Genomic DNA, 27500 nt, shown 5'->3' with positions numbered 1-27500 from the left:
TAAAAACGTTTGTTTTTACCAGAAACCTCCACGGCAAAGGCGTCGCTGTCCTGGCCGACGAGATTGAAGGCGACGCACACCACCGCCATTCTCTGATTGGACGGTCTTACAGTCAGCACGCTCTCCACGCCAACCGTTCCAGACTGTTCCTTCTGAAACTCCACCGTCTGAGTCACGATTGGCTGAAGACCCGTCAAGTTTTCTGTGCACCTGTCAACAGTCGGTTAATATTATTAACTATTACCACTGTTTTTCATTCATGCATAATGTTCATAATTTTTAACCTCGGATGACCCCGCGTCCACATGCGTGGACGTTGTATTTTGGCTTCGCTATACGCAGTGCATAACTTAAATGAATTTAAACCGACTGAATAATGTTCACAAGACTCTAGACTGTCATTTAAGGGTTCAACTTCTGCCGCACCGCGTCACGTGACACAACAACATGACGTTGATTTCCGTGAAATGCTTCTACGAGCACAGCCCCAACAAAAGTGCCTCTGGTTAGAAACCTCTTTATGTTTTTTCATTGAAACCTGTTTGGTTGTAAAGAGTAGAGTCTCTAGTTTCATTTGATATGCTGCTTTAAAAAACACGTAAATTTTTCGCACGTCAGTGCTGATAAACATGATGTCCACATACGTGGATATATTTGTTCTGCTTGTTTATCAAGTGCTACTAGTTACAAATAAAAAAGTGAAATGGAAAATGCACATCTAAATGTATTATCTACATACGTGGTTCTGATGCCAGCACACTGGTACCAGAGGATGCTGGGAGCCGGATACCCATATGACTTACACGACAGCGTTGTGACATTCTCCCATCTCACCACAGCGACTGGTTTCTCTGTTTGGTGTGAAAAAAGTGTCTTTAACATGTTTAATAAAACTCTTTTAAAATGTGCATTTGACATAATATACAGGTGAAGAGAGTCTACTTACGGTACATTTTAATGTCAAATGTAATGGAGGCGTTTCTCATGCTACTCGTCACATATAGAGTGTAACGACCCATTTCTAAGAAGTTTAGTCTTTTGAGAAACAGCAGTGCCTCGTACCTACAGGATCAAATAAAAATCTGTTCATGAATTTCTTCACACTGTGTGAGATTACATCAAAACTGAAACTTTGCCTTCTACAGCATGTGTAAAAATGACAATCTCATATTATCTGTTTGTCATGGTTGGAAATAAAATAGCTTAAATTATACACTAAAATTAAATTAAAAATGTCAATTAAATTCAAGGGCATTAGAAAGCGTTGGCTGCAGTTTGCGTCGATTATCGGTGATTTCTCTCTTTAAAGATAATGTATAGTTTGTATAGATTGTTTTGGTTTAGTGCCATTTTTCCTTTTTAACATCAACCTGCCAAGAGATGGCATAAAAAATGGGCAGTCTTGGCTAAATCTGGCACATTAACATTGGCATTTAATTAATGTCTTTAATGTGAAAAATGTGTTTTTCCCCGATTAAATAAATAAATGCAAATAAATACAAAATGTCCTTTTATTTACACATTTTCTTTCTTTATTTGTTTTAACTCTTGCTTACATAATTTTTTTCAATTAAATTTTTATTTATTTTTTTTACAAGAAATTTCCCTATAAATGTTAACGATTTTAAACTTCTAGACCTTCCTCTATCTTTGTTTATCTTAGTTATTCCTTTGTAAAACACTTCAAAATACCACTGTGCATGAAATATGCTATATAAATAAACTTTACATAGCAAGAAAATTATATTTAACCAATTGTTTGGGTGGAAGCCTTTGAAATGTGGGCCATTTATTGGGCCAGTGAAGCATCTGACCACCTCCTGTCTTTTAAATATCATTAACTAACTGAAAGGACCCTAAATATTGTGTTTTTTTACCTGTGGTTATAGCTGTAAAACCTGTGCTCAGGAAGAGATGCATTGTGGGATGTTGGAGTCTCCCAGCGGTGTGATGTCAGAGGAGGATACGCTTCGATCAAAACCCCGAGATCAACATCATCTCCTTCACTGACCTTGATGGACAGACCGCTGTGAGTGAGTTCAGACGAGAGCTTCGGTGAGAGACGAATGTACGGCTCATCTGTCAATCAAAGCACACATTAAAAACGGCTTGACTGTTTTAAAGGAAATCAGCATCAATACAAGTGAGAAAAACAAAGTTTTCTCTCTTGTTCTCACCTACAACGAGCAGGTGAGTTGTGGAGCGGTTTGCTCCGGCTTCATTCTGTCCTGTACATGTGATGTTTCCTGAATCAGACAGCTGAACAGCTGGAATGGTCAAAATGCTCTCGATGGCCAAACGATCTCCTTTCATTGCAGATTTCTCCTTTGCTCGTGGCAACTGGGAGTGACCGAAAATAACTTTAGATGCTTACAATCATCAGATTAAAAAATGGCTGGTTTAAAACTTGTTTTGTCTGTAGCCTTAGCAACATCACATCGGTCACTTTGTGCTGAACACACCCAATTGTAAGTGCTTTATAAATACATTTAAATTGAATATATACAGTATATACACACACACACACACACACACACTCACACAAGGGCGTAGTAGCCGCGGGGGACATAGGGGACACTTCCCTGCACTTTTTAAAAAGCTAAACCTATACTGAGTCCAAATAGTGGATTTAACTTGGATGTTTTGTAACTTTGGGCTGATTGAGCGACCATCCAGCCAATCACAGGTGAGTTTCATGAACCGAAACAACCCTTACGTGACAGGCCGTCAGTCAGACAGTCTAATCAACGCAGCTCCGTTCATTTCTACAAAGTTGCTTTCAACAATGCTAATTTATCCATGTTTTATCGGCATCGATGTTGATCTAAATGAATAATCTAGAGATGAGGAACACACAAATGAGAGCGCATGAGTCTTCATTAAGTTATGCTTTTTACATTAATGTTTGTGAGGTCATAGTTTGATCGGTTGTTTTTGCCAGTTTAAGCAGATTACTAGAACGGTGTTAAATATGTGAAGCTTTTTTTAATATCAGCTCCTGTTTTTTACCTCTATGTTGGTGTGCAGTCGATAGATAAAAAGATCGATCTGCTGTGTTCTTATAACACTTAGGCATTTTACTGAAGTCAGTAGATATGTAGACACGCTATGTAAAAATGTACGGATGTTATTGAAACTCATAATTATTATAAGACTATTATTGTTGTCTTTTGGTAAAAGTCATGCTCAGCAGCTCACAAATTGTAGGGAAATGATAGATCTTCTGTGTTCTTAAATGCTTAAAACCACTATTAAAGTCTCTTTTTAGGTCTGCAGATATACACATTTTAAAGGATTTAAATGTTCTTTTGATCGTTGATTCAGTGATTAACTCATTTCACACAAGACGCTCATTTGTCACCATCTTCTGACATCACCCGAAATGGTCACTGAATCATTAAATGGATCCGAACGAATTTTGGTGAACGTAATCAAAACACTCGAGCCACTTGCATGCATTTAAATCCCACAATGCACAAGCACAGAGTAAAAAATACAATTGTGCACATGCACAAATGTCATTATTGTAACTGATTCAAGCTTGTGCTCAGTCTTTAATTGTCATGTCTTGCAATTATTTTGCAATTCTTGAATCTTTAAAATACTACAAATATTAAAAGTAAATAATACATATATATTCATATAATACTTATATCATACTTCTATATTAATATACACTGTAATATATTAATACTGCAGTGTAAATGTTGGATCTGTGCGAGCCACCCCCACTTTTAAAATGACTGCTACACCCCTGTATATATATACAGTGCATCCGGAAAGTATTCACAGCGCTTCACTTTTTCCACATTTTGTTATGTTACAGCTTTATTCCAAAATAGATTAAATTTATTATTTTCCTCAATTCTACAAACAATACCCCATAATGACAACATGAAAGAAGTTTGTTTGAAATCTTTGCAAATTTATTAAAAATAAAAAACGAAAAAAAAAACACCACATGTACATAAGTATTCACAGCCTTTGCTCAATACTTTGTTGAAGCACCTTTGGCACCAATTACAGCCTCAAGTCTTTTTGAGTATGATGCTACAAGCTTGGCACACCTATTTTTGGGCAGTTTCTCCCATTCTTCTTTGCAGGACCTCTCAAGTTCCATCAGGTTGGATGGGGAGCGTCAGTGCACAGCCATTTTCAGATCTCTCCAGAGATGTTCAATCGGGTTCAAGTCTGGGCTCTGGCTGGGCCACTCAAGGACATTCACAGAGTTGTCCCGGAGCCACTCCTTTGTTATCTTGGCTGTGAGCTTAGGGTCGTTGTCCTGTTGGAAGATGAACCTTCGCCCCAGTCTGAGGTCCAGAGAACTCTGGAGCAGGTTTTCATCAAGGATGTCTCTGTACATTGCTGCATTCATCTTTCCCTCGATCCTGACTAGTCTCCCAGTTCCTGCCGCTGAAAAACATCCCCACAGCATGATGCTGCCACCACCATGCTTCACTGTAGGGATGGTATTGGGCAGGTGATGAGCGGTGCCTGGTTTCCTCCAGACATGACGCTTGCCATTCTGGCCAAAGAGTTCAATCTTTGTTTCTCATGGTCTGAGAGTCCTTCAGGTGCCTTTTGGCAAACTCCAGGCGGGCTGTCATGTGCCTTTTACTGAGGAGTGGCTTCCGTCTGGCCACTCTACCATACAGGCCTGATTGGTGGAGTGCTGCAGAGATGGTTGTTCTTCTGGAAGATTCTCCTCTCTCCACAGAGAAATGCTGGAGCTCTGTCAGAGTGACCATCGGGTTCTTGGTCACCTCCCTGACTAAGGCCCTTCTCCCCCGATCGCTCAGTTTGGCCGGGCGGCCAGCTCTAGGAAGAGTCCTGGTGGTTCCAAACTTCTTCCATTTACGGATGATGGAGGCCACTGTGCTCATTGGAACCTTCAATGCTGCAGAAATTTTTCGGTACCCTTCCCCAGATCTGTGCCTCGATACAATCCTGTCTCAGAGGTCTACAGACAATTTCTTGGACTTCATGACTTGGTTTGTGCTCTGACATGCACTGTTAACTGTGGGACCTTATATAGACAGGTGTGTGCCTTCCCAAATCATGTCCAATCAACTGAATTTACCACAGGTGGACTGTAATCAAGTTGCAGAAACATCTCAAGGATGATCATTGGAAACAGGATGCACCTGAGCTCAATTTTGAGTGTCATGGCAAAGGCTGTGAATACTTATGTAAATGTGATTTTTATCATTTTTTATTTTTAATAAATTTGCAGATATTAAAAAACAAACTTCTTTCACGTTGTCATTATGGGGTATTGTTTGTAGAATTGTGAGGAAAATAATGAATTTAATCAGTTTTGGAATAAGGCTGTAACATAACAAAATGTGGAAAAAGTGAAGCACTGTGAATACTTTCCGGATGCACTGTGTATATATATATATGTATATATTTCCGTGCTCCTATGGACAATATTTTAACGGCATGCCAGCTTCTATGAATATTTCCATGGCGAAATCAGGTTAAAATATAAAATGTAAAAACCACTAAAAAAGCTGTTTACAGTGTTTAAAATCCAATTTGATAAAAACTCTGAAAGTGATTCTTAAAACCTTTTCAGGGGTTGCATGTGTTGTAATCAAATTCTGCGAAAACACTCTTAAAGTTGCACATTAGGAATTCCAACTTTAAGTGCTATTCTATTGCATTTTCACAAGTAGGAAGTTGGAAATTCGTCATTTTCCAAGTTGAATGGAATTCAGCAACAGAGTCAACATGTCAAAGGTCATACCTTTCGAGAGGTGTGAGTCCAGGTGACATTGTAGTTAAAGTTTGGATTGTTTGTGGTACAACTGATCTGAAATTTCTCTCCAACCAGTTTCACATACTCGTTTCTCTTCAGGTACACATACGGTGGGAAACGCAACCCTAAAAACAATTATGAGTTACTGTAATAGCTTTTAATGACATTATCTTTTTACAGTCATTGATGTGAATGTTGAAATTTCATACATTTCAACATTCTGGAATTCTGCAATTTTGATTATGAAAATCTGGACCATCTTTTGCTATGACATCAAAACGCAAACTGAAAGAAGTTAACTTACTCTCTCTGACAGTTACAGAGAAGATCTTAGACATTTTCTCGACTCCTCTAATTTTAGCGCTGCACACGTAGTCAGCGTTGTATCTGGGGTGAACGTTCCTAATCAGAACACCCTTCCTGGGGTCAAAGGTCACATTCATGCCGTAGGGCACCGCAGAGCCGTTTTCCATACGCAATGTGAAGTCTGTGGCATCGGGGTCGGTGAGAAGACACGGCAACATCAGATCTTCACCTTCTTTCAGCACATAGTTCATAGGCGTATTCGTTGTCTCAAAGAGAATGTTAGAATCTGTAAACGACAGGTTTACTTACAGGTTATACTCCTAAATGTTGATAAGTTCATGCCTCAACCCTTAAACCTTCAACTTTAACCACTAGGCCACAACACCCCGTGTGATGCGTTTAAGGAGAATTTCTTTACTCACCCCTGACAAACACATGAACAGAGGATGACACGTTTGAATGGTTTCCGTTCATATAAACACACTTGTAAGTGCCTGTGACGTTTACAGAGGCTTTGTCCACACGGAAAATCTGGATGTTTCCGACTCCTCCTGAGATGTATTGTTTGAGTTTGGACAGTCGTGGAAGCCATGTGACTGGACCGTCACCCTCACAGGTCAAACGAAGAGGAGATCCAGTGTCGAGAATCACGTCAGAGCTCATCAGAACTTCAGAGTTCACGGTGATCTTGGGTTGAGACCAACCTATCAATCAAACAGCAGAAGGGATCAACAATATATGGGTTAAAAAACGAGTTTTCTGGAAGTTTTTTTAAGCCCAAATGATCGAAATATTTGTGAAATGAGCAAGCAATCAGTTTCTTGGGTTGCTCTTTCATTGCTCAGGAAACCTCAAGGAGATCTCAGTCATCTAGGATATTTCTCCTTAAATGACTTAGACTTAAAGTAGACACAAATGAGTCTAATAACACACAGCAAGAGTATAGAGTTATAAAATGAAAGTGCTCAGATCATTTGCTCTTGGAAAATTTTATGAGAAATGTTTGAGTTCATATTGAGATTTCTTTGGTATCTTGTCAAACCTGAGCACAGTTTGAGACATAGTTGAGATCTCTGAAACTCTAGAGAGACGACACGAGAGATTTCTGCTGTCTTTTTCTCAGGAGAAACACCTGAGACGCAAGAGAAACAATGGAGATATTAAAGATCTAATTTTTGTGATTTTTCTTGCTCATCGAATTGCAGCAACGCCTGTTTTGCCCATTACCCCGATTTTGCTTGCATGTTTAACCTCGTGCAACCTCGTGTCCGCATGCATGGACGTTGTATTTTGGCTTTGCTATATGCAACGCATAATTTAAATGAATAAAAACTGACTGAATACTGTTCACAAGACTCTAGACTGTCATTTAAGGGTTAAACTTCTGCCGCACCGAGTCACGTGACACAACAACATGACGTTGATTTCCGTGAAGCGCTTCTACGGACGCAGAGCCAACAAAAGTGCCTCTGTTAAGAAACCTCTTTACGTTTTTTCATTGAAACCTGTTTGGTTGTAAAGAGGAGCATCTCTAGTTTCGTTTGATATGCCGCTTTAAAAAATCCGTTCATTTTTCACGCGTCAGCACGCTGACCAACATGATGTCCACATACGTGTACAATGGCACTGTATTTCCTCAAAAGTAGAAAAAACATGTATTTTTGAATAACTTTCAGCTCTAACACATCTGTGGCTTCATTTTAATATACATTTTGTTATATGTTATTTTGTTATCACTGTACAATATGATTCTATTCATATACATTAGTAAATGCATTCCTATATTTACTGTGTATTATCACATTGAGAATAAATGGATGCATCCAAAAACTGAAAAATGTTGCTTTCAGAGGCTTTATATGGAGTTATGATGAAAATAAGGTGCATTTCAAACTGTTCTGAGACCAGTGCAGACAGACAGCACACTGGAGGTTAAGTCATTCACTAAATAGGGAACAAGGGAGCATCCTATAGCTCTCTATGCAGTTAAGTGCACATGCCCTTTCACGGATTGACGTCAAAAGCAGAAAATAATCAAACACTGTTTTCTTTCTTTGTCTGCTTTTCTAAATAAGCTGATTTCTGGGAGTTATCAACGTATTGGTGTTCATGTATACAACATATACTGTATATGAATATGGTAACCACCATATGGTATCCATGAAAGTTCCATTGTCTTTTAAAAATACTTTGTGTCCCATAGATGAATGAATGAATGAACGAGTGCTTTGCTGAACACTGCACATTTTGGCAAATTTAGTTGGTCATCTGGTGTACCATACATACAGACAATTTATATAATGTTTGTATAAATATTTATTAAATAATGGGTGATGTGTAGAACTTTGTTAAAGACAGCCGGGTGTAAACAATTTTGTGGCCGTAGATTCTATAATGGTCTATAAATGACACTAAAGTCTAGTCACTGTGATTGTGTGCAGACATGTCGTTTCCCCATATCTTCATAAAAAATCTGACTGCCTATCTCGGTTTATAAATTTCTCTATGAATCAAACAGGAGGCTCAACTGACTTGACACACTTTGAGACCAAATAATTCATTCACAAGAAGCCCAGCTCATTTGACACCATCACTAAACACTTACAGTTTTAGCAGTACTTCGTCACTTTGTGGTTTAATCAGAGTGTCACATTTATAAATAAACTTTCCCAATGTGGCCGTGTCTAAGGGGGGCAAACGGGGGCTTTGCCCCCCTAGATTTGCCTTAAACCCCCCCCCCAGAAACTTCTGATACCCCTGCCCGTACTGACGGCAAAACAATCAACGTTGCCATCCCCTAAACATGCAAGTGCCCCACCAAAGATCGAGTCCTAGTACTGGCTCTGATTCCCAATAAAGGGTGGTGTTATCTAGAGAAATGAAAGCAAAGTGTGTGTTGTGCAGGAGAGTGTTTGGCCAGAAAACACAAGGCGGCGGCGACCCTATACTGCGCAATGAGCCAAACATCCTGATCCCTCTCTCACTTCTGCTTTCCATCTCTGACACATCAGTGAGACCATTCACAGAATAAATTTCACACAGAGTAACTCATATTTCCACTATTTTCTGCATCAACACAAGAAACTCCATGTTTGTGTTTTGCATTTCATTCGATTGATCTCTAAATCTACAACTAGAAATATATATATAATTATATGCTACTCTACCTTTTTAGAAAAGCATTTGTTTGGAACTCTTGCAATGTCAGGTCAGTCTCATTTACACAAACAAAACTATCTGGAAAACTCCTATAGGAAAGAGTCCAAAACCTTCTATAGAGTAATGAAATATAATCTTGTCATGAAATTGTACCATCACAACCCCTTCAGAAAGACATTGATCAGGTATTAGAATTGTTTAGTGAGCCTCTGGTAAAGTAGAACGTGTCCAGTGAAATACAAGAGTCTCCAGAAACACAAGACTCAAGATTTTAGGAGAACTAAGAGCATCTTAAACACTGCTCTCCATCAAACTCCTGCTTACTGGATTCTGAAAAGAAAATAAAGACAATAACCCCAAAAAATCAAAGGGGAGTGTCTTCATATTTTTTAAGGACACTCTTAACCTAAATTCCCCTGCAGTGCCCCCTGGAGTGAGTTATTTTTGCACGTGACACTGCACAGCTGGTAGAGGGGGGCAGAGTGTAGACGAGTATTTTTTATTGTCATAAAAACAAATACTGTATATAATATAGTGAACATGTGAACAAATGGGTTATGTCTGCTGTACTGTTTTAGTTTTATTTATTTCGTTTTTATAGCTGTAAAAAAACAAATGAACAAATAATATCAGCGCTTTTTGACTTATCAGACAGTGTGTGTGTGTGTGTGTGTGTGAGAGAGAGAGCAGGTTTAACCTCCATTGTGGGGACCAAATGTCGCCACAAGGATAGTAAAACCTGAGATCACCTACATTGTGGGGACCAGCCAGCGGTCCTCACAAGGGAAATGGCTTATTAAACATACTAAACGATGTTTTATTGAAAATGTAAAAATGCAGAAAGTTTTTTGTGAGGGTTAGGTTTAGGGGTAGGGTTAGGGTTAGGGGATAGAATCTATAGTTTGTACAGTATAAAAATCATTATGTCTATGAAGAGTCCTCATAATGATAGCTGCACCAACATGTGTGTGTGTGTGTGTGTGTGTGTATGTGTGTGTGTGTGTGTGACAAGCGCTAATGTAAACAGACTTGGCTGCGTGCATCAGATAATCGCGCTCGATCAGCATGTTTTCACTGTGAGTATACAAGTTTTAAACTGTTATCGTGACGCTTTTGTGAAGGTTTGGCTGTCTGTTTCAGAAAACAAACGTATTATATGTCTGAAAAGACTATTTGAGTTGCTGTTTGTGCGAATGAAAACTGCATCCGCACCTAATTAGCAGATGGGGCTGCGTGCATGGGAAGATCGCGTTTAGATATGATGGCTGTGCATATACAAGCTCTGAACTGTTATCCTGGTACTTCGGTGACAATTTGTCTGTTTGTTATATACAATAAACATTATGTGCTTGAAAAGACTCTTTGAGTAGCAGTTTGTTTGACGAAATGACAACCGCTATTAATGTAAACAAATGGCAGCACGCATCAGAGGAAGATCGTAAACTTTTTATCGTGATGCTTTGGTGACGAATTGGATGTATGCATATAAAATATACTTATTCTGTGGTTTAAAAGACTGTATGAGTAATTGTTTGAGCGAATATAAATAAAAGACCCTTGACCAGCGTAGCTTGTGTTGGAACGAAAGCCAATTTTAATCTGGCAGCTTGTAACATAACTGGCTGTTGCAGAGACACATATGTGTGACGCTATTCTGCGGGGCCCAGTTATTAACCGTCACATATGTGTAACAGTATGTATGAAAGGGTTAATAGACACACTCCCTTAATTACTCAATACTTTAACTCTACAACAAACATCAAGTTTTCACTCAAAACACACAATCTCTAGTAAAAACTGAGGGTTTTTGAAGTCTCTCAGCAATCTGTAACACCTGCCATCACTAATTAACCCAACACACATCAATTAACACATTAGTGGCTTGTTTAAACTAAATAGAACTGAAACATTTTCTTGGTAAGTATTTTATGTCTGTATTCCAGTAAAAATATCATAAAGTGACATTATGCTATTAACACAAGAGAAAACCATTTTAAGTGTAAATATTACTAGATTTTGTTAGATGTGTCTTAGATAGATCTAAGACAAAAAATAGATCTTTACGCTTATTGTGACAACGTTTCAAGAACAAACTATAAAAGACACATTTAGATCATTAGAATGCAGACTGGAAACATTTATGCATGTCTTATAAAGATACTTTCTGGGATTATACACCGATAAGAATGTAAAACACAACAGTTGGCCTTAAATATCTCCTTAAATAAAAGCAATTCCAGAAAGGATTTCTTTCTAAAAGCATTTTCCAACAATCCACATAGAAGTTCATATCACATTTAATTAATAATATCTCTCATAATATGTTCAAAAAAGTCAATATCTCAACATGCAATGATTAAAATGAGCACTGTTTAATTTTTCTGAATTTGTGAGACAATAATGTCACTCTCAAAGACGCCAACACGCCATGTGTGAGAAACCTCTAGAGACAAACAATCAATAGATCAGTCCGGAATGAAAACTGACCCTTCGTGTGCCATCAAACATTTTGGAAAAAGTGACAAACAGAAAGCTGAGGAGATCTTGACTACATGCATTTTATTGCTCAAAGTTGCCCTTTCAAAGCTCAGGAGATTTAACTACGTGTCAAGTCCCAACTCTGTCTCAGATGTTTCTCCTAAAATCATTCCTAGGAGATCTAAAGCTATAAAACGAATATGGAGAGCACCGCTCAGATCATTTGCTCTTGGGAGAATTTGAGATCTCTGACTTTTGATTGCAGAGTTTTATATCTTGATCAGATCTGAGCACAGTTTGAGATCTCTTGTGAAACTCTCGAGGAGACACGTGAGATTACTGGAGTCTTTTTCTCAGGAGAAACATCTGAGGAGCAGGAGACTTCAGCAAAACTCTCAGTTTGCTCTCCGTTTCATCTTGTTACTTTTTAAGAGAAATAAATGAGATACTGAAGAGATCTCAGTCATGATTTCTCTGTCCTTCAGGACTACAGTAACAGAAGTGTTGAGATTCTTACCATGGGCTCGACAGTCCAGGAGCCCCAAGATGAAAAGGACCACAAACATCTCGCGGCGCTTCCTCTTCAACAGTTTATCTTTAACCGTTTGTCTTCAGTGTGTGAAGATTTGCTCAAAGAAATAAGAAATGATTCATCTGTCCTTCAACACAGACTTCTCATTTCTCTCAAACAGGATGTGACAAGATTGGAAAATCAGCTGACACAGCGAAAATCCTACAAACATAGTTGCTAAAAACATTCAATTAAAGTGATTTTAAAATCATGCAAACAGATGACGTTAATCATTCATCCAATTAAAATAATTCCCATTTTTAAAGTAATTTTCTTAACTTATTTTAAGTATATGTGTGTTTAAAATGCATAATAACATGCAATATATAAAATATAAATCATTATGTGGGGGAAAATTAGCTTCCTTTTCATCCCTTCTCTCGTCAAGTGTCCCGACCACCATTGACTGCGCATGCTTGGGGCGTTTTTCCAGCACCCCTCGGTGGAGCAGTGCCAACCAATGCTGACACAAGATATTCACATGTGCAAGAGAAATTTAGCCATAGGGGTGCCTGAGAGAAGCGCCCCAAGCATGCACAGTCGGGACTCTTGACATAGTCATGTTCCCTCTCACCATCGTCTCATTGGATGACTGACAATCTCTGCCAATAGATTGTAATACTATAGCAATGATGAACACGGGCACAGGAGCAGGATCTCTGCTGCCCAGTCTGCCCCCAAATTCAATAAGATCTCTTCAGCAAAATCCATTTGAGAGGAGAACTTTGGTGGAGAAACTACGGGTAAAAGAGCTTGGCCCAGATCAAACTGACATCAACATCAAACAACAGGCTAGTGAAAAGAGCAAAACGTACACACAATGCTTCTCCCGTACTTGGTACAGCAGAAAGGCTTGGCTAGCTGGATGTAGTCATGCAAATGCCTTATTTTGCTTTCCATGTCTACTTTTTAAAATGACTGGGACAGATGGAACATGGAGTGTTTTTGGATTAAGGGACCTAAAACATTTTTCAGAGAGGACGAAGAAACATGAGTCTACAAGAGCACATATGGACAATAGTGTCAAGCTAGCAATAATTGGCAGAGTCAACATAGCTACGCAACTGGACGAAGGCCACAGAATCGGGGTAAGAAAGCACAATGAAGAGGTGGAGAAGAATAGGCATATTTTATCAAAGCATTCCTGACTTCAGTAATAGGGTCATGGAGAAGTTTGCCACTCAGAAGGACAGAAGGGCAAAATTCCTGTACAAATAAGATGTCTGTCTCACACACACACACACACACACGTTTGTAAAACTGTAATTTGTTTAATATTGGCATTAAACAATATAAAGAGAATTCAGTGTAAAACGCAATTTACATCTAGACTTGGATTTATTGATAAATCCATCTGCTTCCATAACAAAAAAACATGCACGTGTGCAAACATAGTTTCCACGTGCGCATTGGCTCAGAGCCCCACCTGAAAATTTGGGCACCAGCCGCCACTGCTTTTGGATCTATCTGAGTGTCAGTAATACATCCTAAAATTAAGATACTAACTCCATAAAACCTTCTGCTGTTTGTCCCAAATATTTCTGATCTGACCCCTCAACCAGAGGCGAAACCAGCCTTAAAAAGTCACACTCGTCCCATGCAGCTTTAGGTTTTACATCTACGCCGCGGTACTCAAGTGAAATGAACGTGACTCCTTTAACAAACTGTCCAGTGTTTATATGTGAAAAACAGGCTCTTTTAATACCACATACAGAAAGAGTCCAGCTGTGTTTATTACCCAACCAAACACATCTCAACAGATAATTGATTTCTCACTGTATAAACCTATTAAAAAGCTCCTAATTGTCCACAACTCATGTTGTCTGGAGTATTTTGTCTACTGTAACTTCTTGGAAATATATTTGTTCGTTGTTTAGACAGCGGAATGATCGAAAAACATTTTAAACAACTGTACAACCCCTTTGAAGAGACTGTACGTCTATCGCTCACAGCCTCGTTGTCATTCCCACCAATAATCAACTATGGCGCTGCTGTAAATAAGGTCTAGTGCCATCAGTTTTCCGTTATCTAACTTCGATTATCTGTTGAGATGTGTTTGGTTGGGTATTAAACACAGCTGGACTCCTTCTGTATATGATGTTAAAAGAGTGTTTTTCTGTTTTACCTGAGCAACCACTGGGCAGTGCCATGACGATTCTAATTGTCTGTTTTATGTTTCTGGTCTCAAGACGTAATGTAAAACTAACTGAAACGAGCGACCCAGATGGAGAACAGCAAGTGTTATTTGGGGTAAAAATGTATTTCACTCTCAACTTGTGCTGTTGTTGGCTGTCAACTCAAAGAAGTTATTGATCAACCTCAGACCATTGATTCATGTCATCAATTCTACATACTACTGTAAAACCCCCCCAAAAAACGGTAATCTCAACTCTGTATCGACACTATAAAGCCACATGTTTTTTGTTGTTGTTTTTTTTTTTTTTACAATTTCTATAAATGTAATACTTTACCCACTAAAAATATACTCTGACGCGGGTGAAAACACTGGAGACCACAAATTTAAAATAGGCGAATAGTGGAACACTTCCACGTTCAGGAAAAAGCTGCACTGTAAAAAATGTCTGTTATTTTAATGGTAAAATAATGTAAAAATGCTGCAGTAAAAAAAAAAAAAAAAAAAAAAAAAACTTTAATTGGTTAATGGGTAGTTACCGTAGCTTATACTGGAAAAAATGATAATATATTTAACAAGACAAAACATGTCATTTTACATTAAAATATTGTAACAAATTTTGTTTTTTAGACGCATAAAGTAGGATTTTACCGTATAATTAACAGTAAAAATGTATATAATGTTTAACCCTTTAAGCTCATATGGGCCTGCCATAACTGTCAAAATATTAATAACTGCAGTCTTGACCAACACAAAATAGGTATCGTTTGAAAGTTTAGAAGCTCTACTTTACAATGCATGTAGACATTATGACCAAAACTGAACAAGTGCTTTGAAATTTACTGACAAATCAGAAGTGTTCAGTTTTGATAATTTATAAAACAATTGCAATATACTTATTATTATTGCAATCAGTAAAAACATCAAACTGATCAAATAGTCATGTGTCATATGTTGTTGGAAATCTCTCAAAGAGTAGAATACAACCAGCCTATTTGTTTTACTCACAGACAAAAATATAGCGAGTAATAGCTAAGTATATGTCTTTGACAATTATGTTGGTGTTGCTTATATGCTGCATTTTCGCTTATAACTTCAGGAAACATAAACTGAACATAAAATCTCACATACCATTATTTAGAAGAGGTGATTATCTTTCAAACGAGTCCACACACAAGGTAATCAGATGCATAGATCATTAGATAATCCACATGAAGCACAATGTTACATATGACCACCAGGAGATGGCGCCAAATACATGACACAGACTCAATGGTGACACAAATGACACAGAATGAAACTCATTCTGTGAAATCTCATTACTAAAATCATGTCTGCATGCTATGCAAACCTTTAGTCATTGTTGTGTTTGCATGTGTAATTAGTTCTTATGTTCAGTTATTATGTTTTATTTGTTTGGAGACGTTTTTGTACACTAGGATAAATTAGGTTTGTAATGCTGTAACTTTTGATTGCTTTGTCTTATAAACACAAACATTTTCTCAGATACAGTTGACATGATTGGGAACAAAACAAAAGTTAAAAAAATATGAAAAAAACTACATTTTTGGCAATTTTCTTTTTTTTTTGTGTGTGTGTGTATGATATTTTTAGCAGTTTCTTAGGCTGAAAGTCTCAAAATGTATCATAATCTATTATTAAAAAATGTGAAAAGTTTTCTTTACAATGATACCAAACATCTTACCCTCCTTGTTTTTTATTTTCTTTATTTTTATTTTTTTTATTTTGGGTATGCCACTGAAACAGGAAATATTTAAAAACACCTTCAGAGCTTATAAGGGAACTTTAAGTCATCATTTGACTCGTAGTTACTACAGTTATAAACAATACATTTTAAAGTGAAATGCATACATTTATAATTCTAGAAGGTTATACAGAAGGTTCTAGAAGGCATTCTAGAAGGTTCTATACAGGCATCAAAATTACATCCCATTAAGCCTGAAACATGGTCAATGTATTTTTTATGGTACATTTCTGGCAACTACAGCTGCTGTTTTTTTATTTTGTTTTTTTTTTTTTCATAAATGTAATGATTTTATTTTATTTTTTCAGTGTGGGATTTGTCTTCTAGAAGTTACATTGTTGCTTGCCTGAAACTCCAATACAGTTTTGGTTTTTATTCTTTTTTAGAATGTTGAGCCATGAGTTAAGATGAGTGTCTCAATTGTTTCTCCTAGACCTCAATGGAGAGCAAACAGAGAGTTTTCCTGAAGTCTTTTGCTTCTTCTGGGGAACTTTACAGACTAAAAGAACAACAGAGGAATAATTAAAGTCTTTATCACAGTTTTTATTTCTATTGTACATAATATGTGTAAAAGAAAAAAGTACAAAATATCTCTACAAAAATATACTTGTAAACATACATAAAGCTTTGGTACCTTAGAGTGTGTAACTTTACTATTGAATTGTGCAGTTTAATAAGGCCTCGTGCATACAGACAACTAGTGTTAAAATCAAGAAAAACAAGATAAAACCTCAAACTGTATTATAAAGTGTTTGCATGAATCAAACACTGTGCAAGAGAATTTCCAATTTGACAGTACAATCAGATGGCATGTATGTATTATGTATTATTTAGGTGTTATTAATTAAAAAATTAAAACCTGGGATGCTGTACAGTTTAATCTCAGATCTATCGAGGGTTCTGACATCCAAAAACATACTTCATGTGCTTTGCATGGAAAAAAACACCAACTTTCAGATTGTAACACACCATGACTGATAATTTGGAATCATATATTGTTATTAGGGACACAACTTGATTGAAAAAACAAACAAACAAACAAAAAAAACATTAGCTGCAATAAACCAACCTGAACGAGACAATACAACCTATCTTCTGTTAAATCTGGGTTCCCTTTATGGAATGTAATAAAAAAGAAAATTAAAATCACATATAATCACTTACATTTGTGTTTAGTCAGTTTGCTTCCATTATCCATTAAAAGTTAAAGTGCAGTTTTGCAACAAGTATCTTTAAAAAAAAATTATAATTTGCTAAAATCTAAAATAGAAATATGTAGCCTGAATAGAATACACAATTTGAATAATGTTTTGCAAAATAGGCTTAGCAGAGAACGAATTGTAACTCAAAACAAGCAAAATGTAAAATCTTCTACAACATAACTGAACAGATTCTGTGCTAAAATCTACTGATTCATATCATATAATAGTTCTTAAAACGTCAATCCTGGAACACATAATTACAAAAGTACATGAACTGATTGTAGCTTTGCCTTCAGCAGTTCATATTACTGCATTGTACCATTTTATAAAAAAAGAATACAAACATTTAAAATCTGTCATTATCTGGTTCTTGCTCAGACCTTCACAGACAATCCTTTAACCCCTTAAACTCTGGTGCGTTTTTGAGCTGCTGTCCGCAATTATTCACACTCAAATTTAAAAGCTGACCATTCACACATACTGTGGAATAATTGCAAAAAATTGATCTCATTTTTCAGAGAACCCCCCAAATAAACCAAAAAGACTCAAATTATTCATGAATAATATTGTATGTGTTTATAATCTTATGATATTTTTTTCCCCCTAACGTTGTAAACATGTAATTCTGGTTCTGTTCACTCTATCTCACTTTGAAAAGTCTCATTTTATTCCACTAGATGGCAGCAAGCACTAGAAAAAATATAATTTTCTCTATCACATACCATCACAATGCACACATCTGAAATGTAGCCCTCACAGATGTGCTCGTCCATAGACATTCAGTCTAATTTTCAGTTCAAGCACCACCCTCTGTGTTTCATTGAATATCTCGGCCTCTGAGTGGACTACAAGCTCAGTCTAGGTGTCATAAGAAATCTAAGATCCTCCCCCTTGTAATGGTATATAACATTATAACTTCATAATTGTATCATCAAAAGTCAAAAACATATTTTTTTGATGATTTGTTTTGCATGCTTTTCCTTCTGGACCACATATTTTGTCCTGGACATCTAAGATATAACATTAGATTATTTACATAAGCAAGCTCACCGACAAGTAAAAAACTGCTAATTGTTTAGAGAACTTCCTAAGGTAAAAGCAGATGAAAAGTTTTTGGCTATTTGGGGTTTACAGCAGCAGTTAGCAGTTATCAGAGCAAAAAGAGATGTTTGTATTTGATGACTTACATTGTCTTTAATCACTTTGTGATTCTTTTGAAAATATTTCAAACTGTGGTATTAGAGCAACAGTAATCTATACAGTCATACTCCTGAGAATAAGAGCTTTCATTTGATATATGACTTGTCCATTTAGGTGCTATGTGAAGGACTTTTATTTTCATATACATTTTCTACCCCCATTACCTCTAGGGGGCGCTAATTTTCAACGCAAATGATTTGAGGCCTTATTTTGTTATTTTAAGTAACATAAATGCAGAAGTGATGGCTGTATCTGAAAAGTTCAGATTCTAAACTTTCAAATGATACCTCATATGCCTGACTTATGTATATGGAGACTTCAACGTTTTAAACGTTAACGTTTTTCGCGATATAGAACCCCCCTTTTGACGCGCCGATGGGTACATAGAGTATAAGGGGTAAAAACATTTATACTGGACATCAAGTGGAGACTCAACACAGTACCGTAATTGCTTATCGTACAAAGGTAAACAAAAATATCCTTAACATTAAACATTTAAATGTATTAATTGGATTTATTATTGGTTTCTAAATGTCTCTTGAATGTTTATGGTTTAATGCTCTTGTCAGTCAATAATTTGGCGGACAAAACACATTCATGTTTACTCTCACTGCAAATGAACTGTGTATTGAATGTAGTCTAGATTGTATTTTCTATGAGCTTGTTTTTGAGAATGAGGTCATGTCACACAACCTGTCCATGTTGAAATATGTCTAATTTGACGAGTTTGTACCAAGGGAAAGATGAATTTTCACTTTTAAGATAAGGCTATTTATTTTGCAATCCCAACTATTCACGATTATATGATTTTATCCGCATTCAGCTTTTTCCTGCAGAACAGACCTGCGATACATTTCTGGGAGGCGACTCATCAGTCGAGAATAACTGCTTTAAAAGTATATACAATTTTGAGAAAGTCTTGGATATCTGATGTATTTTTGCACAGATGTTTTCCACTGATGTACAAAAGTGTCTAATAATCAGCTCAAAATATGAATTTTCACTTCTCAGTGACAGGAAGGTGGATGTCACAGGAAGCTCTCCTCTACATCTGAAGTTCCAGAATGTTCCGGCAGCAGCTCCTCTCGCTCAGGTTCAGTACTCGGGGTTTCCATGGAGACTGTCTCCTCATCAGAGCTCAAGGAGCTGTGGAAGAGAGAGAGAGAGAGAGAGAGAGAGAGAGAGAGAGAGAGAGAGAGACCTGTAACCTCACAAGCACACAAACGTCATCAGAGCAGCTGTATGGAGGGCCAAATTAATCAAAATTAAATATTTAAATAAATCATAAAAAATGTAATATAATTGAAAAGAAAAACTATAAAATCATTAAATTAATCATTAAATCACTAAATACATCAATAAATGTCCTTTATATTTAATATTATTATTATATTTTAACGGAGGGCCAAATTACTCACAATTAAATAAATAAATAAATATTAAAATAAATAAATAAATCATTAAAAACCTATAGAATAATTAAATTAATCATTAAATCACTAAATACATCAATAAATGCCCCTTTTATTTCATTTTATTGGAGGGCGTAATTACTTAAAATTAATTCAGTAATTTAATATTAAAATAAACAAATAAATAAATAATTAAAAACCTATATAATAATTAAATTAATAATTAAATCACTAAATACATCAATAAATGTCCCTTTTATTTTATTTCATTTTATTGGAGGGCCAAATTACTCAAAATTAAGTCAATAATTAAATTTAAAATAAATAAATAAATCATTAAAAACAATAAAATAATTAAATTATTCATTAAATCACAAAGTACATTGATAAATGTCCCTTATATATATATATATATATTTATGGAGGGTAAAATTACTCAGAATTAAATAGATAAATAAATATTAAAATAAATCATTAAAAAAACTATAAAATCATTAAATCACTAAATATATCAATAAATGTCCCTTTTATTTCATTTTATTGGAGGGCCAGATTACTCAAAATTAAGTCAATAATTAAATATTAAAATAAATAAATAAATAAATGAATCATTAAAAACCTATAGAATAATTAAATAAATCATTAAATCACTATATAAATCATTAAATGTCTCTTTTACTTCATTTTAGCATTAGCTTGCATTCATTTTAATTTTAGCATTATCCTTGAGTTGATTTTTCGTCTAAGCATGAGCTTTGTGTCTTTTCAGAGTTACTGCTATCGGGACATCAGTCGACAGTGGGCATCATCTTTTAAAATCGATTTCTTTCTGGTTAGGTGCATTTTAGGTGCTGAGCTTGGTACAATAAGAGATTTTCAGATGAAGTTGCCAACCAAAATGTTGACGTCCTACTTTGAAAGGTGACGGCCAGTGTCGTTGACTGACGTGCCGATAGCCATAACCCTGAAAATGAAAAGATACGACGTTCACGCTTAAATGAGAAATCAACTCAGAGATAATGCTTAAATGAAAATAGATGCAAACTAATGCTAAAATGAAATACAAGGGACATTTATTGATTTATTCAGTGATTTAATGATTCATTTAATTATTTTATAGTTTTTTTTATTTTATTATGTATTTAATAATTTACTTAAATATTTAAATAATTATTTCAAGATTACATTTTTAGTAATTTGGCCCTCCATACAATGGTGTGTGTGTATATTTATATATATAATTTTAAAACTAGAAATTAAAGTTTTAGGACCTTGAAACTGTTAAAACAAATATAATTATAAGGTAAAATTGATAAAAATAAAAAAATATTTTTGGTTTCTCAGTGATTCTGCATGTCACTTCAGATGTCCGGGTCTGTAATAATAAAAAAGGTAAAAAGTAATTTAGATCATTAATAATGTACTCTTTCGGTCAGTCTATCAGATTTCCCTGCGTCCACTGATCAACACGATCTTCAGGTTTTGTTTATGTCAGCACCAGTGCATGCTGTCAGTGTGATGTACCACATAATAAGACATTCTGAGTGTTCATTTTTCAATTCTCAAATAGTCACGCTGATGATATAATTTTTTATAAAAAAAATAAAAAAACAAAATAGTGAGAAAAATACAAAATACAAGCATGTTCATCAGTCTCAGACTTTGGACCCCACTTTGTGTGTATATGGATTGTTGACAAATAAAGTCATCCAAGGTGATAAAAAGAAATAATCTTCTAAAAATCTAGTTTAAAACAAACGTGTCAATTTTGCAGCAATGTAATCTTTGTATCCATTTTGGTTTCATATATATATATATATACAGTATCTCACAAAAGTGAGTACACCCCTAAGTGAAAATGTCCAAATTGGGCCCAAAGTGTCAATATTTTGTGTGGCCACCATTATTTTTCAGCACTGCCTTAACCCTCTTGGGCATGGAGTTCACCAGAGCTTCACAGGTTGCCACTGGAGTCCTCTTCCACTCCTCCATGACGACATCACGGAGCTGGTGGATGTTAGAGACCTTGCGCTCCTCCACCTTCCGTTTGAGGATGCCCCACAGATGCTCAATAGGGTTTAGCTCTGGAGACATGCTTGGCCAGTCCATCACCTTTACCCTCAGCTTCTTTGGGGTCGTTATCATGTTGGAATACTGCCCTGCGGCCCAGTCTCCGAAGGGAGGGGATCATGCTCTGCTTCAGTATGTCACAGTACATGTTGGCATTCATGGTTCCCTTAATGAACTGTAGCTCCCCAGTGCCGGCAGCACTCATGCAGCCCCAGACCATGACACTCCCACCACCATGCTTGACTGTAGGCAAGACACACTTGTCTTTGTGCTCCTCACCTGGTTGCCGCCACACACGCTTGACACCATCTGAACCAAATACGTTTATCTTGGTCTCATCAGACCATAGGACATGGTTCCAGTAATCCATGTCCTTAGTCTGCTTGTCTTCAGCAAACTGTTTGCAGGCTTTCTTGTCCATCATCTTTAGAAGAGGCTTCCTTCTGGGACGACAGCCATGCAGACCAATTTGATGCAGTGTGCGGCGTATGGTCTGAGCACTGACAGGCTGACCCCCCACCCCTTCAACCTCTGCTGCAATGCTGGCAGCACTCATACGTCTATTTCCCAAAGACAACCTCTGGATATGACGCTGAGCACGTGCACTCAACTTCTTTGGTCGACCATGGCGAGGTCTGTTCTGAGTGGAACCTGTCCTGTTTAACCACTGTATGGTCTTGGCCATCGTGCTGCAGCTCACTTTCAGAGTCTTGGCAATCTTCTTATCGCCTAGGCCATCTTTATGTAGAGCAACAATTATTTTTTTCAGATCCTCAGAGAGTTCTTTGCCATGAGGTGCCATGTTGAACTTCCAGTGACCAGTATGAGAGAGTGAGAGCGATAACACCAAATTTAACACACCTGCTCCCCATTCACATCTGAGACCTTGTAACACTAACGAATCACATGACACCGGGGAGGGAAAATGGCTAATTGTGCCCAATTTGGATATTTTCACTTAGGGGTGTACTCACTTTTGTTGCCAGCGGTTTAGACATTAATGGCTGTGTGTTGAGTTATTTTGAGGGGACAGCAAATTTACACTGTTATACAAGCTGTACACTCACTACTTTACATTGTAGCAAAGTGTCATTTCTTCAGTGTTGTCACATGAAAAGATATAATAAAATATTTACTAAAATGTGAGGGGTGTACTCACATCTGTGAGATACTGTATATATAAATTTATCGTGTCATTGTGTATATAAAGGTCAAGTGGTGTAACCATCAAGTAAAAGGTATTTAAATACTTTCCTTGCTCCTTAAATCCATGAGCATCCACAACTTAATCATCAATCAATCAAAAAAGCTTCAAAAGTAAAAAATATTTTTTTACAAATATGAATATTTGAGTCACGAATATCAGGAAGTTTTCTTAGGGTTACTCCATTTGACCTGAACAAAATGTGCCTTTTCATAAAAATGTCAGAATAAAAATATCTGATATTTCTAAAAAAGATTAAAAAATAATAATAATAATAAAAAAACACAGTCATGAGGGTCTAAAGGGTTTTTTTCTGTTTTAAGCTTTTTTTTTATTTTCAACACAATGGCGACCTGCATGTTGGTTACACTATCTAACTTTGATTTGGCAGACAAAAGTTTTTCAGATATTAATTAATTAAATAAAAATAATAAATAATAATTAATAAAATGTAATATGTTGTATTGTTTAGAAATACAAGTTTTTAGGGGGCCTGTGTATCTCAGCGAGTATTGACGCTGACTATCACACCTGGAGTCGCGAGTTCGAATCCAGGGTGTGCTGAGTGACTCCAGCCAGGTCTCCTTAGCAACCAAATTGGCCCGGTTGCTAGGGAGGGTAGAGTCACATGGGGTAACCTCCTTGTGGTCAGGATTAGTGGTTCTCACTCTCAATGGGGCGTGTGGTAAGTTGTGCGTGGATCGTGGAGAGTAGCATGAGCCTCCACATGCTGTGAGTCTCCGCGGTGTCATGCACAACGAGCCACGCGATAAGATGCACGGATTGACGGTCTCAGAAGCAGAGGCAACTGAGACTTGTCCTCCGCCACCCGGATTGAGGTGAGTAACCAGGAGAAAGAAAAAAAAACGAAAAAAAAAAAAAAAGTTTTTTCCAAACTACTTGTCAAAATTTATTTTATCAAGAATTTCAGTCTGCAGATGGTCTCTAACTCAGCCCCAGAAAATATAAAAATGACTTTAAACTAGTAGACTCAAGAATATTCAAGTAATGTTTTGTGTGAATTGCATTTTTAATGATCGTCACGTCATTGACCCTTTTATAGTTTATCGTATAAATGAACATTAATGGTATACAATAGATAATAGTTTGTTTAAAAGCAGCCAGCATGTGCTCTCATTCATAAGCAAAAAATTGCCCTCATTTGTAAAGATGAAGGGATTTTTCATACGTTATTTTTTCTTTAATAAAAACAGAAATGAGTCTGCTGTAGAGGAAGAGCTGATTTGTCACCTTCCCTTCATCCTCTGCGGTTTAGAATCACAATCGGATGTATTTTTACTCACACAGGAAGTAAACGTTACCTCGAGGGGATTTCCGTGAGCACCAGGCCGTCCGCAACCTCTTCCTCTGGCTTTGGGTCAGGGATGGGAATGATGTACTCGTTGTGTGGAGCATCTGCGGTTGGGCTCAGGTTCGAGTCTGGAGGAAACGGTGAGGAGGGAGACTCAGGAGAGAAGGTGCCCGGAAATGGAGAGGGGACCTGTGGCTTCACACGAGCCACTGCTGGGTGATCGCTCTTCAGAAAACTGTCGTTCACATGAGAGTATCTCTGACAGAGAGAGAGTTTTGAGAATTTGCGTTTATTTGTGGTTTGGTGTAGTGTGATTTCAGCTCCGAATTACATATTTAAAATGATCAGGGATATTAAAATTAGGATTTGTTGCAGTCTCTGAGGTAAACGAGGAAATGAAACATAAAGTGAACATAAAGAAAACCTTTTTATATCCATCTGAGAGCATGTTCCCCATCGTGTGCACCAGAAAGGAGAACTCGGGCCGCTTCTCAAACTTCTCATCCCAACATTTCCTCATGACCTCATAACTGCAGAAGAACAACATGAAGAAATTTCAGTCCAAACACAAATAATCTAACCTCATTCTCAGAGCACACATTTATTTAGAGAAGCCACAAGAACTTTCCTGAAGCTTCTCACAACACGATGCCAAAAAAAAAAGAAAGAAAAAGTAATAAATAATTGTCTATTAAAAGGAATATGCAATGAAATGAGAAATGTTTTGAACCGAAAGCACAACAGACGTCAAGATTTTTACTAAATAAATGACTTAAATTTTAGCTCGTCAAAATCATATGCCTTCAGAAGACTTATATGAATATAATGCACTTTTACTAAACTTTTCAGTCCTTTAAAGCTTTAAAGTGAGTCACTATCAATCATCATTTTGAAAAGACAGACTTAAACTCTGAAAAATTGCTGGAGGCAGCCCAAAAATGCACCACATTCAAATTTAAAACTCACCATTCACACATACTGTGGACCAATTGCAACAATTTGATCTAATTTTACAGAAAACCTCACAAACGTAAAGACCCCAATTATTCATAATTAATATTGTATATGTTTACAGTCTTATGAAGAACAGAAAGTTTTTATTCTTTCAAAAGTTTTGTGTTGTTGTTCTGCATTTGTAAGCATGTAATTCTGGTTTTGTTCACTCCATCTCCCTGCAAAAACTCTTATTTTATTCCACTAGATGGCAGCAAGTACTAGAATATTTTTATTCCCTCTAACACATTTCGTCACAATATACAGATCTGAAATGTAGGTGGCACTCTAATGCATTTTATCCCTCGCAGATGTGCTCGTCCATAGACATTCAGTCTAATTTTCAGTTCAAGTACCTCCCTCGTTGTTTCATTGGATATCTCGTCCTCTAAGTGGACTAAAAGCTCAGTCTAAGTGTTAATTGAAAGAGGAGATCCTCCCCTTTGCGATTATAATAACATTTTATAATCAATAGTCGATAACATATTTTCTAATGATTTGTTTTGCATGCTTTTCCTTCTGGATGGCATACTTTGTTCTGGACATCTAAGATATAACATTGAATTATTTACACAAGCAAGCTCACAGACAAGTAAAACATGGCTCATTTTTTAGAAAACTCAAGGTAAAAGCAGATATAAAATTATTTGGTTATTTGGGGCTTACAGCAGCAGTGATCGACACATAAAAGTGACATTTGTATTTGATTTCTTACAGAAATCATATTTCACTTTGTGATTCTTTTGAAAATAGAGTCATAGTCACATTATATATATATAGTCTCATTCCTGGAAATGAGAGCTTTCATTTGATATATAACATGACTATTTAAGTGCTATGTGAAATACTTTTATATTCATATTAATATTTCTACCACATTACCTCTAGGGGGCGCTTATTTGCGACACGGATGTTTTCAGGTCTTTGTTATTTTACATAACATAAATGCAAAATGATGATGTTTGCTGAAAAGTTCAGATTCTAAGCTTTCAAACCATACCTCACATGCCTGTCTTATGTATCTGGGGACTTTAGCGTTTTAAGCGTAAACTTACTTTGTGATTTAGCGCCCCCCTATGGACACGCCGGCAGGTTCATAGAATAAAATTTTTCCTTTCGTGTTCCTTTTGGGTTTGGAATGACATGAAGGGTGCATAAATAAGGACAGAAATGACTGGTTTCGTATGCACTTAACATCCGCCCACACCTTCTTTGTTCACGGAATTTCGCCGTGCAAAGGTAAATGTGACCGCGCCTTTACAGCCACTAATATGAAGAGTAAACGTACATTTCCTCAGAGGCGTATGACGGTTTGGCCATGCGGTAACCTCTCTTCAGAGCACTGTAAAATAACTCGTTCATGGGCAGATCTGGATAAGGAGTTCCTCCTGAAAAATCAGACAGAATATTGTAATAATATAATAAAAATATCAACTTATATTAACTTTAATAAAATAGAGACTTGCAGGAACAGATAATAACAGATAATTCAGCTTTTGATTTTGTTCATTCAGCAGCTGTAAGCAGTTATGAGAGTTTATAAGAAAGTTTTACAAGAAACTCAAAATGACGGATGTTACAGCCAGTAGTTGGTCTGTACATATTCTGCCATAAACTGTATATATGATAGGCCTATTTACTGTAGTAAAATTGAATTTTATTTGTATATAAATCCAAAGCAGCTTTTCATAAAACACTTTACTAATTACATTTTACATGAACTAACATTGAACAGTACAATTCTTTAACAGCATTCATTAATCTTGGTCAATTTATATTTTTTTTCTCCCCTTTTCTCCCCAATTTGGAATGCCCAATTCCCAATGCGCTTTAAGTCCTTGTGGTGGCGGAGGATGAATCTCAGTTGCCTCCGAGTCTGAGACCGTCAATCCGCGCATCTTATCACGTGGCTTGTTGAGCGTGTTACCGCGGA

At 36.6% G+C, this 27500-nt stretch overlaps 2 protein-coding genes across 3 annotated transcripts in view; both read right to left on the bottom strand.

Annotated features, from left to right (window-relative positions):
* LOC127413384 (macrophage colony-stimulating factor 1 receptor-like) overlaps positions 1–12363 on the bottom strand; it is a 30479-nt gene extending 18116 nt beyond the window's left edge. For both annotated transcript variants that reach the window (XM_051650516.1, XM_051650517.1), the window contains exons 1-9: positions 12222–12363; positions 6490–6771; positions 6066–6353; positions 5750–5886; positions 2178–2340; positions 1878–2079; positions 947–1062; positions 740–851; positions 20–210 (exon numbers count right to left, since the gene is read on the bottom strand). In XM_051650516.1, coding sequence (XP_051506476.1) covers positions 20–210; positions 740–851; positions 947–1062; positions 1878–2079; positions 2178–2340; positions 5750–5886; positions 6066–6353; positions 6490–6771; positions 12222–12270 — 1540 coding nt within the window. In that variant the 5' untranslated portion in view covers positions 12271–12363. The remainder of the gene's footprint in view (positions 1–19; positions 211–739; positions 852–946; positions 1063–1877; positions 2080–2177; positions 2341–5749; positions 5887–6065; positions 6354–6489; positions 6772–12221) is intronic.
* Positions 12364–16696: 4333 nt separating this feature from the next.
* The window catches only part of pdgfrb (platelet-derived growth factor receptor, beta polypeptide), a 68592-nt gene continuing 57788 nt past the window's right edge, over positions 16697–27500 (bottom strand). The window contains exons 22-25 of the mRNA XM_051650515.1: positions 26856–26955; positions 24999–25104; positions 24585–24832; positions 16697–19722 (exon numbers count right to left, since the gene is read on the bottom strand). Of these exons, the coding sequence (XP_051506475.1) occupies positions 19605–19722; positions 24585–24832; positions 24999–25104; positions 26856–26955 (572 nt within the window). The 3' untranslated portion in view covers positions 16697–19604. The remainder of the gene's footprint in view (positions 19723–24584; positions 24833–24998; positions 25105–26855; positions 26956–27500) is intronic.

This window comes from Myxocyprinus asiaticus, chromosome 22 (genome assembly GCF_019703515.2).
Source record: "Myxocyprinus asiaticus isolate MX2 ecotype Aquarium Trade chromosome 22, UBuf_Myxa_2, whole genome shotgun sequence".
NCBI classification, from domain to species: Eukaryota; Metazoa; Chordata; class Actinopteri; order Cypriniformes; family Catostomidae; genus Myxocyprinus; species Myxocyprinus asiaticus.
This window is presented reverse-complemented; position numbering and strand designations above follow the sequence as displayed.